Raw genomic sequence first — 17,498 nt, forward strand, 5'->3', positions numbered from 1 at the left:
AGATCAGCTCTCATCAACGAGTCATCGCCAATGTTTTGTTAACTAAATATAAATTGGAAAGCGGAAAGCTAAAGATAGCAAGGATACACCAACGGCGGTTTTGTTTACTACAGAGTATCATCTCTTATGGTGAATACCGATTGTGACGTCATTATTTTATTAGCGAAATCAGTGTCTTTTTCTCTACAAAATTTGACACTACGCTTGCAAAAAATGACGTCACAATCAATACCTACTCGCAAGGGAGGTAACTCTGCAATATGCAGACAACTTCAACTTCATATAATACTTAAAATCTCTTTATCAGCGAATAATTTTTAACAAGCGATATAAATCAAACAAAAACTGATAAAGCAAGCGCATGTTGAATATAATACATTGTTTGTAACATGAGGAAATGCAATGTACATCTAGTTAGCAAACAAAATATTCGTCTAAATGATGTGAAAGAAATTCAGACTTAACAGACCAAACACTGCACAAGGCATTTTGATATTTTGCATGCATACAAATAAGCATAAAATAGCAATGTAATGCTGTTTATCCCATAACTATGAATGTTTCACAATGGAAAAACCATGTGATAAATTCTATAGCATTTGGTTATCATTTATGTTTACACACTCCAGTGTGTTATCATTTATGTTTACACACTCCAGTGTGTTATCATTTATGTTTACACACTCCAGTGTGTTATCATTTATGTTTACACACTCCAGTGTGTTATCATTTATGTTTACACACTCCAGTGTGTTATCATTTATGTTTACACACTCCAGTGTGTTATCATTTATGTTTTACACACACTCCAGTGTGTTATCATTTATGTTTACACACTCCAGTGTGTTATCATTTATGTTTACACACTCCAGTGTGTTATCATTTATGTTTACACACTCCAGTGTGTTATCATTTATGTTTACACGCTCCAGTGTGTTATCATTTATGTTTACACACTCCAGTGTGTTATCATTTATGTTTACACACTCCAGTGTGTTATCATTTATGTTTACACACTCCAGTGTGTTATCATTTATGTTTACACGCTCCAGTGTGTTTATCATTTATGTTTACACACTCCAGTGTGTTATCATTTATGTTTACACACTCCAGTGTGTTATCATTTATGTTTACACGCTCCAGTGTGTTATCATTTATGTTTACACACTCCAGTGTGTTATCATTTATGTTTACACACTCCAGTGTGTTATCATTTATGTTTTCCAGTGTGTTATCATTTATGTTTACACACGTCCAGTGTGTTATCATTTATGTTTACACACGCTCCAGTGTGTTATCATTTATGTTTACACACTCCAGTGTGTTATCATTTATGTTTACACACTCCAGTGTGTTATCATTTATGTTTACACACTCCAGTGTGTTATCATTTATGTTTACACGCTCCAGTGTGTTATCATTTATGTTTACACACTCCAGTGCGTTATCATTTATGTTTACACACTCCAGTGTGTTATCATTTATGTTTACACGCTCCAGTGTGTTATCATTTATGTTTACACACTCCAGTGTGTTATCATTTATGTTTACACACTCCAGTGTGTTATCATTTATGTTTCCGTGTGTTATCATTTATGTTTACACTCCAGTGTGTTATCATTTATGTTTTACACGCTCCAGTGTGTTATCATTTATGTTTACACGCTCCAGTGTGTTATCATTTATGTTTACACACTCCAGTGTGTTATCATTTATGTTTACACACTCCAGTGTGTTATCATTTATGTTTACACGCTCCAGTGTGTTATCATTTATGTTTACACACTCCAGTGTGTTATCATTTATGTTTACACACTCCAGTGTGTTTATCATTTATGTTTAACTCGTGTGTTATCATTTACTCCAGTGTGTTATCATTTATGTTTACACACTCCAGTGTGTTATCATTTATGTTTACACACTCCAGTGTGTTATCATTTATGTTTCATTTATGTGTTTGTTTACACACTCCACCTACGGCGCCTCTGATTGGTCAATTTCAAGATCACTTGATTCCGATTTCGCTTTCAACTTCAAGCTTCTTTCCATAGCTCATTTTCTTTAAAATAGCATTATATTTACTGTATAACAGGTAGATGTTTATTCAAAGTATTAAACAATAGAATATTGGTTCTCAATTAAGGCACTATATTTTATGCCGGAAAGATATCATTACACATTGTTTGGTGGTAAGTTTCCCTGAATGAAGACAAGAAAATGGTCACCATGGTTTAGAGGTATATCGCAGATTTAAAGTTATGGGATAAATAGGTTCCCCAACGCGTCACTGTTGTTTATCATGTTTATCTAAACTCTCGTTAGTTAATTTTTCAAATTTTCAAAAGACACTCGCTAAAGCTCATAAATTTTCAAAATTTGAAAATTAACTAACTCGAGTTCGATAAACATGATAAACAACAGTCATTGTTGGGGAACCTCTATTTAAATGCGTACATTGTGTGCGGTATCCATTTGAATATTGTAACTCGCAAAAAAATAACAAACATATAAAAACTTAATGAATAGTTACAGAGGATAAAGGTTTTACACCGCGTAGTTAATAAGGCTACATGGAATAAGGAACAACCTTCAGGTAGATAAGAATTTTTTTTTCGATTACGTATTTAAAAATTTTTCAACCTATCACTTATTTATTCAATGAAAAAACCTTCAGACAAAAACCAGCAGTATCCTCATTATTTAGAAAAGTTAAGAAACGTTAATTCTAACTTTAACGTGATTACTAATTAAATTCCAATAATATAATAAAGGTAACTCATATGATTATTTAGGGAGTATTTCGTACAACATTAAAATGATACTTTGTTGGTTTAAGACTTCAGATAAGTCATAGGTTTAAAAGAATTTACAACGTATACAGTATTGCTCTAAATAGAAAATTTCATTTTTTTTAAATGAGTTCATCTTAAACATTTATATACTTAGAAATGCAAAGTCACTTTATACGTCAAAATGTTTACATTTGAAATATATGAATTTTAAACAAAACATTTATAATATAAACTTTAAAATGTTAATTTTGTATATTTGATTCTGAATTCCTCTTCAGTGTTTTAATCATCCCATCGTTTTCTCCTACGGTCGCGTTGACTTTGTGGTGGTGAACTCCCAACTCGATTCTTCCGTCCATCCAATAACAAGCAGATACCAAACACGATCAGCAATAGCTACAAATAATAAATTAGATCATAATGCTGCTTGAAACTGCTTTGGTTTAGTTTGCTAAACAAAACGTCCAATAACCATTAGCGATAAGATGTGTAAATACATGTTTATTATGTTGGCTTGATCAACTAGATGTCCTATTACCAGAGACTGTGGTATATTCGTGTTGTGTTTTCTTGTATAGTGGAATTCTTGCCCTTTGTATAGTGTAATCGCAGTGAATCATGCCGCCGAAGACACCAAGCATCACATACGCATGGCATATATAATTACATTTATATAAATTTATATGACATAACGCGAATTAACAACCAAATGCATAATAAATTCCAACCAACAATGCATTTCACTTAATTGTCTTCACTTTGTTCACCTGGACTTTCGCCTTACCTGGAAAAGACCTAGACCAGCAAATATCCCGGCCATGAGTCCAACATTTCCAAGTGCTAAATCCCAAATGCTGTCGAAGCAGCTCTGAAATATACGGTAAATTGTAGAATTAAATTTAAATTTGTCACATTCAGAGATTAAATAGCAAAATGCCTTTTTTTTTAAATATATATGTACAAAATTGATACTGTTCGAGTTTATCGAAAATATTCAAGTATAATGAGGTATATTATATATACTTCGAATTTCCACTACATTCATTGGCTAATACATGGTCCCATAACGTTCAATATGTAACATACAAACCCGGTGTTTCCATATTTATAAAACACCGAGTCAATATTCATTTACGAACTTCATTGCCCAAACGCTGCATTCTTCATGGTGGTGTTCTTTAATCATTGCTTTTTTGTATTGAATACATATATTAGAGATTGATTTTAACATTTGTTAAAGAAACAACATATCTAATATAAAAATTAGGGACCTTTGTCTCGGTCAATATGGTGTTATATCGCCCTTGTATAATTAAAAATAATGACCTCGAGCTATGAATTTTGTCATTATGTATTCTTCGCGGGTGATATAACACCATATGAATCTCAACAAGGGTCCATAATTGATACTTTTTTATCTTTTTATTTTTTCATTTATTTTTTTTACAGGAGTCCTTGTTTATATACCTACCGTATCTTTATAGTTATTGCTGGTTGTAGGAGAGGCCGCACAGCTGAAGTCCGTCGATGAAGGCAGTTCCTTACAACACGACAATGGAGTTATTAAAGAGTAACCCAAGGATGCGTAGTGTGTGATCCATTGTGTGGCGCCGGTAAAATCCTGGTAATTGTCAACCCCACAGCATTTCACCTAGGAAGGACAATCAGTAGAGAGCCCTACTACAAAATATGCTTAACCCAATCTTTTATATAAAGAAATATTAATTAGTAAACTATTTAATGTGATGTTCAACAGTTCAAAGTATACTGCACGCGGAAAACGTTGGCATCATTGTCTAGTTTTGAAAAAAAAAGCTTCCGGGGAATCGTCTTTAATATTGAGTAACGAGATACTGACTTTTAATATCACGCTAGATTGCAAGAGCGAAACAAGCACCCTGTAGACATTGTTATCTATGCTCCAATATATCAGACTGCACCATTTTCATTAACAATACAAAAACGATGAAGTATTGGATACAGCATACTATACTTATTTCGTGTAAGTACGTGTATTCCAAAAATCATTTTTCAATCAATAACGTATTATATTACGTGTTAAACATGAGTAAAAAGAATATTCTAACATCATGACAGAAAGCTAACTTCTTTCATACCCAGAGGTGCAATACTGGCTGGTCCAGGGCAACACACTGATGTCGCCTGCGGCTGTATTGCATTGCTACCCATGCAATAAAGTCTTGTAACGTCATGGCGTCAACAAAATCTTTTTTTCCTCGGTAAAATGTTAACATTTTTTCACAAATATGACTGGTTTTACTATAAAAGATGCAAATAACGGAATTTGTGTTGAAAATATCATGTGTTTTTTATTATGTATGGAAAATTGACTTCTAGTCGTGGATTTGATCGAATTTATTTCCAAATGAGTGATATCATAGTTGTAAAATTGCAATAAAACGTCGAGGTATGAAAGAAATATACTCTTTCATAAGTGGATATGAAGGATAGTGATATTCTACCCTCGGGATCACAAAGAAAGCCTCGGGTTTTACTACATTTTGTGACCCTAGGGTAGAATATCCCTATCCTTCATATCCACTTATGACGAGTCTTATATTATTTGATTTGGTGCACGAAAGTAGAAAGTTTCTCAGATTGCCTAATCCGTCATAGTGGTTGCAGATGAACTCTGATATGTCTGACTTAAACTGTAATACGCAGAATTCAGCAGGTTCTCGTCAGAATCCCTTTAATTATAGCGTACCTGTATATGTACAAAGTTCCACGCCAAAGAGACAATATTTGTACCATTGAGTCCCTGGTAGTCGGATTGGATGGATGATTTTAGCGGATTCTTAATTTCATCTGTGATCTGAAATCAAAATTTTAAAATACAATTATTGGTTATTTTAAATGTAAAATAAACGGCACTGGCCTATTTAAGTCAAGGGTAACAAATCAATAATGATCACGGTATAGTCTGTCCTGATTCTTTCATCAACAAAAATGCCGGTAAGGATGGTATTTTTGTGAAACAAAATATTATGAGGTCGGTAATTCAGCTTAAGTCCATATTTCTATTGCTATTGTGATGTCATGGGTATTTATGCCCATAAAATATCGCTATCATCAGTACATATTATCAGTATTACGGCTAGTATCACCTCATCATAACTGTTCCATTTATCATCGCGTTATCTCTGTATAGAATATCGATATCATACAAGTATTACGGCTAGTATCACCCATCATAACAGTTCCCATTTATCACTGTTTTTCTCTGTTAAATATCGATATCATACAAGTATTACGGCTAGTATATCATCGCGTTATCTCTGTGTAAAATATCGATATCATACAAGTATTACGGCTGGTATCACCTCATCATACCTGTTCCAATTTATTCACCGCGTAATATTTTGTCTAAAATATCGATATCATACAAGTATTACTGCCAGTATCATTTCATTATAACTGTTTCCCATTTTATCACCGCGCGTAATATTTTGTCTAAAATATCGATATCATACTAGTATTACGGCTAGTATCACCTCATCATAATTGTTCCAATTTATCATCGCATTATCTCTGTGTGAAATATCGATATCTTACAAGTATAACGGCTAGTATCACCTCATCATAACTGTTCCCACTTATCATCGTATTATCACTGTTTTTATCACTGTTTCTCGATATCGATATCATACAAGTATTACGGCTAGTATTACCTCATCAAAACTGTTCCTATTTATCATCGCGTTATCTCTGTGTAAAATATCGATATCATACAAGTATAACGGCTAGTATCACCTCATCATAACTGTTCCCATTTATCACTGTTTTTTCTCTGTATCGATATCATACAAGTATAACGGCTAGTATCACCTCATCATAACTGTTCCCACTTATCACTGTTTTTTCTCTGTATCGATATCAACCAAGTATAACGGCTAGTATCACCTCATCATAACTGTTCCCATTTATCACTGTTTTTTCTCTGTATCGATATCATACAAGTATTACGGCTAGTATCACCTCATCATAATTGATCATACAAGTATTACGGCTAGTATCACCTCATCATAATTGATCATACAAGTATTAATATACGGCTAGTATCACCTCATCATAATTGATCATACAAGTATTACGGCTAGTATCACCTCATCATAATTGTTCATACAAGTATTACGGCTAGTATCACCTCATCATAATTGATCATACAAGTATTACGGCTAGTATCACCTCATCGTAATTGTTCCAATTTATCACCGTATTATCTATGTCTATTTATTTATTTATTCTATTTATTAATGAATCTATCTATTTATCTATGTACTGTAAACAAACTTTCTTTCGTGTGCGATTTATTTTCGCGCATTTCGCGATCCAAATAAATTCGCGAAAGTTTATCTCCACGAACTAACATAATACATCATTGATACTGATAGAAAATTTACTGTCATTTTTTTAATAAGAAAAGTTTAATCTTCGCGAACTTATTTTGAAATGGAAATCACGAAATTAAGTAGCCGTGAAATAAAGTTGGTTCACAGTAGTTCATGTTTTACTTTTTACTTACCAATGTCTTGTTTCCAAATAGAATTCCAATGAATATAATCTGCCCAATCAGCACCAGTGACACGAGAATACAATAGCCGATTAGCATACATTTCACCTTACAACAGGCTCCTATGAATCCAAATATCGTAATTACCATTAAAATCGACCCAGTCACAATAAGTGCTACACCAAGGGTACCGATAACTTCTGTGATGTCGAAAGACGATAAATCCACAGAGCCAAATCCAGAACTTGAAAGACTGCTGGACAGACTGTCCAATGCACCTTGATAGTATGTTTTCAGCGTATCATTTCCAAATTTACAGAAAAAACCAGCTACGAAAAATACAAGTCCTATCACCTGAAAAATAGAAAAGTTACTTCAATTAACATTTAAATGTAAGTAATTAGTTGGTCTATAAGTAAGTTATATATAGACTGATAGTTAAGATAATCTGATAAAATTATTTATTTATGGCTTGTTCGTTATCTTTGTTGCCTGATCAGGTTATGGACAATACAAGTAGGGGTAAACAAAGCCATAAACAGAATTCTTTAATTAGGCTGTAATAACGATGGTGACAATTAACACGGGTAACATCATGGTACGTCTCATTGTCAAGTCAAACTTTCATTGTTTTTTTTTTGGTTTTTTTTTATTTTAAATACTAGTAAAGATTAGCTGTCAAAAGTATAATTCATGAAAACTTCTATTTCAAATTTCCTCTTTAGTTAGGTTATTTCGTATTCTGCTATTCGGTGATACCGTATAGCCAGTGTTGTTTCGCAGGGATGATATTTTTGCGATTTCGCGGCACATTGCTAGGATTGCGAAAATTTGATCCGCGAAATAATGAGAAATGATTGAATGATATCTGCATCTAAAATCCACATCGCGAAAATTCAAAATCGTTATCATTTGATTTGGTCATTTATAGATCAAATCGTGAGCGCGAAAACGACCGTCTTATACGGTATTTCATAATGATTACGAATATATAAATGCGAAATTTTTCAAAATAGAGAAGATCTTATAATACTTTTACAGGTTAAGAGCATTTTGCCATTTTTCCACACATATCCGTCCATATCCAAGTAAACATATTAGATAAGAAAACACCATGTTTAACTTTTAAATGTTACAAATTCTACTTGTTAATTAATAATGCTGTCATAAACACAGTCTAAACTTTATCGCAAAATGCGCGTGTATTGGATTCCCTCGATAAAGGGTTCTAAATTTTCGTCTCATGAATATTTGTCTTTTGAAGCAGGATAAAAGAGGTATGAATAAACTTACCAAAAAGAACAAGTTGACCACCACTAACAGAATCTTCCCACATGTCGCGAAACAACCCATATTGTGCAGGATTTAAAATCTGAAACAAACGAAATATACATTGTATTCATTGTATTCAAAAAAGGAAACGGAGTATCGATATTTTTTGTTCAGTTTAAACACACAAGGTCCGTTAAGGACTTATCAGGATTTGAAAATAAAGAAAATCCAGAGTCCTCGAAGAAAAATAATTCAACGATAGGTTACTAATGAAGGAATGTGATGAATGGTCAGAACAGCAGTAAATGTGAACCACATGTACACCTTGTTTTGTAAGCTATATTTTTGTAAATTTTCACTAATTTATTGGTTAAGAGTACACCATTTTACTGTCGACACCTAAAATATCAGTTAAGATTACAGAAAAGTGTCGATGTAATGCCATATGCTGCGTGCGAGTATACTTCTTGCAATGTTTTGCCTGTACTACTGGGTTAGAACGTATTGTCAATGCATACTGTAGCTACTTTCTGATCAACCAAAATTTTATTAAATATGATGTTCTGGTTATTTGTCTATAAATATACATGTAATGTGTATTCGAAACACGGAGCCAACCACCAGACATTTGCCCTAAAAAGACAGATAATTACACTGTAAACAGTTCCTGAGTAAATGTGATATCGCCTCGTAGATTTAAAAAATCAAAACTTTTAATACTTGAAACCTGAATAGGTGTGTAAAATTGCTGTCACGTCCACGGACATTGGCATATAAAGAATTATTTATAATGACGCACGTATGAATATAAACAGGTACATACAATCTACAGTACGGGGTGCTTTCGCCAACAACGATTATGTAGAACTTTAAATATGGCGTCGTTATATACTTGAATAGGTTAATGCAGATGTATAGATTTTCAAAAATGTAAAATGAATGTCGGTAAATAAAGGGTGAGGTGGCGCGCCGATATCTCTACTTTAACAAACATTGGCTATTAGGAGTGGTATAGGTAAGAACGCTGAGTTTTATGTGTTATATACGCCATTAAATGGTATAGAATTCAAGACAATCCATTATGTTATTAATTCGTGTCGATTCAATCAGTTTAATGTTATCCAATTAATCAAAGTCACCATATAAGCAATGACGTTCATTTCAATTTAATGAATGTTATTTATGACCCACAAATGTATCGACAATCCAAGACCATAATGTCAAAAGTTTAAAAAGAACAAAAATCATTCTTGAAAGTTGAACAATCCGTTGTCGGAAGAATGCAATCTTAAGCTGAAAGTTACAGCTAAAAAAAGAAACAAAACAAAATGAAAAATTTTGGTGCACCGAATTAACAAAGAATGTGCGTGCGTAAAGTTTCAAATCCACATAGTACATAAATTGAACCTTTAAAATTACTTATAATCTTCAATTTCGCTTGCAACGAGGTCAGTAACGTTTTTTAAAAAACTAATGGAAGGGTATCATCGCTTTTAAACGAGATAATTTCAGCAAAAATTGATCAAACGTAACATCGAAGTTGTTTCTGTAATTTATGGTCAATTTATTGGCGCTTATGTGATGAATTCACTTACTGTCACGCTTCGTGACAGTCACCGATTATTAAAACACATACCAATCAGCGGTGAGTCTTTAAGAACGAAATTTCTCTCTGTTGTGCTTTTGTCAGCGAGAGCTTTTTGCTGAATGAAATCTCTGTATTTACTTTTTATATCTATATTGAAATACACATTGCATTTTAGAGATGTTAGTTAATTAATGTCATTAACGGTAAAGTCAAAAACATTACAGGATGACGTTAAATTTGCAATCTCCGGTGGGATAATGCATGAAAACCAATACATATATTTGAATAAAGTCTCTCTTGTTAATGGAACATTGTGATATGCATTGTATTTAGATGCAATTATTGTTGTCATACGGAAAGTCAAATACATTACAGGCGAGTTAATCTGAACCTGGCGGTAAATCTGAAACAATACAGATATTTGAAAAGTCCCGGAGAGAAATACAACACTGGTAATATAGTTACAGTAAACACTACCAGAAGCATACTGTGTAGTTGTTGGTATTTCGCGTGGGGTTATATTCGATTATATTCGCGATCAGCTTTATTTCTTTGCTAAATATCCGCGAATAAAATTGATAGAATGACACGTACGATACCTATATAGGTTGTTTACTGTTCGCGATTGACAGATACGTGAATGAAGATCAAAGTGGAGACCGCAAACTTTTCTCCTCTTGGAATTAACAACCATTAGGGTTTAATATAAAATCCAAATAAAAGGGGGATATGAAAATAACAAATAGACATCATCTTCGTTTCGTCCTCCCTGAACAGCTATTTCATTTCGATATTTTGTTGAACGTCTGCTCTTGTTAGTTAGGCTCTAGGTTTATCAACTAAACCAAGGCGAATCAGCAGCATACAAAAAATTACCTATCTCCTGAAAATGTAGTTCAGTATTACTGTTTATGTCAAGTGCAAAATCGGGCGACATTTTTATGTCTAAAAACAATTGCATATATTGTAGTTACTCAGAGATTAATCTATCAAATGTTCGTATGATTCATGGATAAACATGCGTCTTGCTGTTGAATTGCAATTTCAAGAGCTGTCTGTAAATGCCCACTACAATATGTGAACAAAAATGCTTTTCATATGAAATATATACCTTGCTTTGATTACATTTATTGTACCAATTAACTAGTGGGGACAAAACATGGACAACCAGCTGTCATTTGTGTGACTGTAAAGCTTAACAAAAACAAACATTTCTTTTACTTTATAACGCAGATAATAGCTGCCAATACATGTATAGAAAAACGGTATAATGGGGTACTTACACATTGCAATCAATGCATCTGATTATATTCAGGCGTCTGTTTAGAACAGGTTGTTCAATTTAGGAGTTTAGTCTTTAATCTAAACCAAAATACAGCGGTTGAACTATTTCTCGAAACACTAATCTTATTTCATTATCAGTAATACTATAATTAAATGCATCACTGTATAATTCATTTATGCCACGATAATATTTCAAACTGTCATTTGTATTTTCAGGTCCAAATAGAAAAGCTGTAATCCCGTTCAGCAAATGTGAAGCACGCCACGATAGAGCGGCTAATGAACATTATGGCAAAGTCATGAAATGTAGAATTCTAATCTGGACAAGATACAGCTCCTTTACGTATATTTACAGAGAAAAATGACTTCTAAATCACTATGCATATAGTACGCAATAATGTATGCATGGCATGCTAAACATTATTGACAAAGCTGGGTGAGTTAAACTTTTAATAATTCACTGAATTGTGGGCATGTATACCAACTGTAGCCCTTTCCTGGACATTTGATAGAACAGTGATATGTTATAGCCGTGAAACTACGGAAAGGATGGGCATGTATAGTGTATTTACGGTATTGGTTTTTCAGTGACGTAAAGCATGAGCAATATTTTCAATTGTTTCCACAATGCCTGCCGCAAGTGCAAAAAAAAATCTACACTAATTTGAAGTATCATTAGTCTTCGAATATGCAATGTCTATACTGCAATATTATCGTACTAGCCAACTTAGTCGGAAATCATTTCCTTCATGATTTTATTCCTTACCCATCGGGTTGTCTCGCACTGTAATCAAATAGCCAACAATTAAATGTATACTCAGGACTTCGATTAGTAAGAAAGAAATCTATCCTCTTTGTGATTCTTGGAAATATGCCACAAGGAAGTACACCGTTGATTGGCAAAAAAGTATCGAATCGCATTTCAGAAAACCGGTCGTGATCCAACTATACGGCAAATTAAGTTTTTCATATGTGTAATTACCAGCTTCAATTAAGGTATTTATATACGATATTTCTTTACTTGGGTTAATGGAGGAAGCATGGCTAACAAATATGTTTTAAAACGAAGTGATCAAGCGACTTCTCAGACCTTTTTGTTGTGAAAGCCTTCCTTACAAATACATGACTTTTTGACTTCCAATGGAGCACTCCGTCGCTGTGACGTAGGTTTGCTTGGGGCTCTTTCCCATTGCCGAGACATACCAAAGAATATGCAAGTTGTTGTTTCAAACTCAATCAATGAACGATAATAATAAATGCAAAGAGGGGCAACTTATTTGCCCATATGTCAGAAATATGTGACCCATATTGGGTGTGCTTGTCCGATGTAGCCGTAGTATGATGGTTCATTTGGATAGCACTAATCAAAAAGGGAAAAAAAAAAAACAACAGTTTCTCCTATTACAATGATCCACAACATTAAAAAAACCGCAACCTCCCAAAATATCCATACAGACGGCAACACATTGCATTACATTTGGAGCCAGGTCCTTTAAATGACCCTTGTTGTTAAGTCAGGGACGTTGATCTCATAACCAAACCGGAACCCAAACCAAATCCAGACCTTTGTTTATACCATTGCATTGTATATGATTTTAATGAGTAATAATAGAATACAACGAGCCTTAAATAAAAGCCCATGTGTACATCAAGATGGAGTATAGCATTATGCCCTTTTCCTAAATGAGCATTCGGTTCCTGCGCGAAGACCGATTATGAATTTCATTTATTTGTACATGTATATATGTATATGAAATCGGAAGATTTGTTTCATATTGTCGGTGAAATGTGACCGGATATGGCCAATTGTATGCTTCAGTAGGCTAGCATTACCTACTAGGCAACAGTCCCTGCTTTGACAGCAACTGTCAGAAAGCTACATAGATATTGGATAATGCACAATAGGTTTTGATACATCACAAACAAATTTGAATTTAGAAATAAAAAAGATATTATTTTTCCTTCATATGTAGATAATAACGAAAACCTTTTATTCGTATCAAATTTATTGCCAACTGTATTTTTCATGACTCAAGATGTTACATGTGTTTAATGTCAAGAAAAAGCATGCATATCACTATTTGAAAGGGAACATATTAAAAATGTACAAAATGGTAAAACAATTTTTCCCAAAAAAATTAATTAAAGATTTTAACTTTTAACGCATGTTATTACAGTAATGTTTTACTACCAGTAAACATTAATATAATTTTTTAGTGTATATTGACATGTTAGAAATGTTTATACGTTTAATGTAATGAAATATGATTTTTTTTTCTTGTGTCAATCTTGTGTGTGTTGAGTGCTCCCCAATGGAGGAACATTGTTAATTTGAAGATCCCAACCGTTTCAGTCTTCTAATGAAGCTATAGCTTAAAAAAATCTGTATCTACATATATTGTTGAATACTAATGTAGTTTAACTAACACAACTTGTAATCATATACGTTTCGCAAAAAAAAAAAAAAAATTTTATATTACCGATTCTTAAATCTTCAGGTCCTTTAATGACATATATCATCAAGCTTTGTTATAATGTTTTATTATTTCGTCATACAAGGCAGCTTTTAACATATTGAAGATAAAAGTCCGCATGACTAAATAACAAACGTAGTCCGTAATACATCTATCGAAATCTTCATTTTAAAAATGAATGATACCGGCACAATGATAAATGGACAATGATTCTATGTGTAAACCTTTTATCGAGTCAACCACGGATAGTTCTTAACATGCTCATTTAAATCTAAGACATGGAAACGTGAGTAAACGAAAACTGTCATCGCCAATATATCTCCCTTATTATACAACATATATCTTCATGAGTGAACGTTCATTGCCTAGATATCTTTATATAGTCTAATGTTGTATTGTCAAAATAAACCTACCTTTCGCTTTCCTAAATAATTTCTTGTAATTCAATCGCCTCAGAAAAGAATATGTAAGTAAATAGTCCGAAAATGTCTGCCACTCTTGTAGATTATGTTAAAATAGATCATCCAGCATTAAACGTGGTCCTGCTGTAGTGAAACGTTCCATAAAGCGCCCATGGCGAAACTGCCCAATACGGGTCGATGCACGATATGTATACCACGTAGTGTAAAATTAGATTCTGAATGCGAGGCTTTTCTTTATGTGAGCGTTAGAATATATTTTATCCCACAAGATCGTCATTCATACTTCCCGCTATCGATGCTCTCAAACACATATTTTAAAGATTCATTTTTCGGTATTGATGTCCAGAGATTTAATTTGTTCTATCAGTACTGGTACCATACACAGTAATATAATCCGTGGACGCCGACTGCCGTTCCTCATAGCCCTGTCAAGTTCAGATACAAACAAGAATTAAACTGTCCTATACCTAAGGAGTATTGATTGGTGGACAGAACTAAGACATTTGTGTGTTTGAACAGTATCCTGTTAAACATTTTTAATGGATGTGTCGTTCTCCATATTTCATTTAATGTATCAACTAGGTATGACTACCCACTTTTACTTTTGGAAGTATGTCTTGTCATCGAATTTCCAATTGTACTACAGAGTGTATATTGTTACTTAAAACTCTTGTAACTATAAAGGTGCTTAAGCAAAGAAATTTGACTGTATCTTAATCGAATATTTCTCGAGTTACAATGTCGAAAAATATCAGTTCTTACTTAGATTACAATAGAAACTAAGAAGCAGTCGATGGGTAAATTGGACTTATAAGACTATGTTTCTAATGCGAAAATGTCTACACTAATAGTATTAATCAATCTGTAGGTATACAAACCTAATAACGATTCGTCTTAATCTTATTACCAATCACTGTATCTCACCTTTGTTTATGGCGCTTTGTTTATTTTAATTGTGTTTATATTTGCTTCATCTGGATTTTGATTTAATGGTGGCTTCAGTTTGTCTGGTTCTATGATCCTGATATATCGATTAATTTTCTCTATTATACAACAAATCCGACGTTAAATGTTAATATTTGTATGTCAGTATGTAATGTCTGTACCATATCATTTACAATGGTTAACTTATGTTTGATTGACATCATTTTGGTTTATTCCCAGTTATTCTCGTCTACCGGGGGGATTTTCAAAAGTTTAGTTTAAAATACTCCGTAGTTATTTTATACCTCTGTGAATATAAACAATATTTTAACAAGTTATTGAAACTTTAGAAATAAAAATGTGATATAAGTATGAATATTGTCTTGAAATGCATATTTGTATTTCCCTGTAAAATAAAGAGGAATAGAAAAGAAAATAGATACAGATAAAGAAAATGTACGGTACACATAGTTATTTAATTTTTGCACCACATGAAAGTGAATGTAAAAATAATAGGAATACTAGTATATTAATGCTTACTCAACTTTTTGTATGGATTTAAATTCTAATGTTATTTTGATAAATCTACATATAATGTACTTGTTCCTTGGATGCATTCACTTTTCCTCAACAATACAGGTTACATGGGTACAGTGTATAATAACCTTAATGTTTACCTGACAATGAATCAGCATTACTTTTTTTCCTTTTTGAATAAAATATTTCATATAAAACCGTAGGGCGAAACAAAAACAAGCTTACTTTTGTTGCAATATTGCTTACATTACCTTTAAATAATTATTTTAAATATTTCACAGTTTCTTACCTTAATACTATTTTTAATCCTGTTATTTCAATAAACTAAATAATATGTTGATTATGACGTCAAATTCTGGACATTCCCTTCAGCCTGTGACGGGGTTTTCTACCTCAATCATCAGATTCCTACCCACAGGTAAGATAACAAAACAAATTCAACAAAACCAAAATGTTCCCGTGTACATGTTACGCACATAGGTATTTAGGTTGTATTTAAAATGTTTTCCTAAAGCAATATTATTAATGCTATTACAAATAACAAATAACAAAAGTGTCTCAAGCATACACCATATTTTTTACGAACACTTATCTGGAAAGAACACAAGAGACCGAGTTGATCCTGGACAATACTTGTAAAATGCTATTTAATGTTATTATATTCTGGATTATAGATATAAATCTCCATTGTTCCTGCGTTTATTAGGTTGTATATGGAAGGCATCATTCCCATCATGTGTATTTCTGTTATATAAAATTATTGATGGTATCTTCTGAAGGTACATTACTAGATTTTCAGAGCATTGCAAAAGTCTCCTTCAGTACATTTGGTGTATTTAAACCAAATACAATGTTAAAGTAACATATTTATGCATGTAGAAGATGAAAGGTCGTTTTCAGTTGAGATGGTCAGATGGAGGAAGTACATGTTATAAACATCACCAAAAATGTTAATATAAAATCGGATAAATATATGATATACAAACATAATTACAAGTGGATGTTCCAGTTGGTCAAACGATGATTAAGTGATTTTTTTTTTCATATCATTAAATATTCATATGCAAGCCTATGATTATATCTAAGTAAGACATGAAAAATGAAGTTCATAAAAAAAACTTGAGTATATGTGTATTACAATAAATTATTGAGTTTGAAAGTGTCACAACACCGTGACAAAACCTTAATCACTTTTAAAAAATAACTGGGCATTGAAAGTTAATATTGTATACCCAATGCAAATCTCATAAATGGTAATGAAAAGAAGAAAGTTTAATTCTGAAACAAAACATGTTTAGCTGTCAGGCTCCAACTACATTAGATTAAATGAAATCAGAACGGTACTATCCAGTGAAAAGTAAGTGGAGGCGCTACTTGACATTTCTTGACCTCCGGTCGTCTCTACAATATGTGTTTTGATTTTCAAATGTTTTTTCTATGTAAACAACTTCTGTTGATCCCACACCCCAAGTTTGCCTACTTGAGCTTAAAGGTTTAATGAAAAGGTCTATTGAACATCTTAGCAGTTTACATAAACAAAATACATTGTATGATTTATCGTACATCAGTTTCCCCCCCTGGAACGGGATCCCTCGCTCCATTAATGATGAAATATCGTTATAAAATGTTTGAATATGATAATATAATAAATATTCAGCTTTTAATAAAATA

General features: G+C 32.8%; 1 protein-coding gene across 1 annotated transcript; it reads right to left on the minus strand.

The window, feature by feature from the left end:
• Positions 1-1,964: 1,964 nt before the first annotated feature.
• LOC138317481 (tetraspanin-6-like) lies at positions 1,965-14,607 on the minus strand. The gene is made up of 7 exons (XM_069259171.1): positions 14,358-14,607; positions 8,620-8,698; positions 7,339-7,680; positions 5,521-5,628; positions 4,264-4,443; positions 3,577-3,660; positions 1,965-3,188 (listed from the first exon to the last, which is right to left on the minus strand). The coding sequence occupies exons 2-7, from the start codon at positions 8,677-8,679 to the stop codon at positions 3,075-3,077; spliced, it is 888 nt and encodes a 295-aa protein (XP_069115272.1). The 5' UTR covers positions 8,680-8,698; positions 14,358-14,607; the 3' UTR covers positions 1,965-3,074.
• Between the last annotated feature and the right edge of the window lie 2,891 nt (positions 14,608-17,498).

The sequence above is a fragment of the Argopecten irradians genome, chromosome 3 (genome assembly GCF_041381155.1).
Source record: "Argopecten irradians isolate NY chromosome 3, Ai_NY, whole genome shotgun sequence".
Lineage (NCBI taxonomy): Eukaryota > Metazoa > Mollusca > Bivalvia > Pectinida > Pectinidae > Argopecten > Argopecten irradians.

Excerpts from the sequence above, each read along its gene's own strand:
- LOC138317481 (XM_069259171.1), bottom strand. The coding sequence starts at position 8,679 with ATGGGTTGTTTCGCGACATGTGGGAAGATTCTGTTAGTGGTGGTCAAC. Across the intron at positions 7,681-8,619 it reads TGGTCAACTTGTTCTTTTTG|GTGATAGGACTTGTATTTTT; the intron begins GTAAGTTTATTC and ends TCTATTTTTCAG. Across the intron at positions 5,629-7,338 it reads TATTTGGAAACAAGACATTG|ATCACAGATGAAATTAAGAA; the intron begins GTAAGTAAAAAG and ends TTTTGATTTCAG.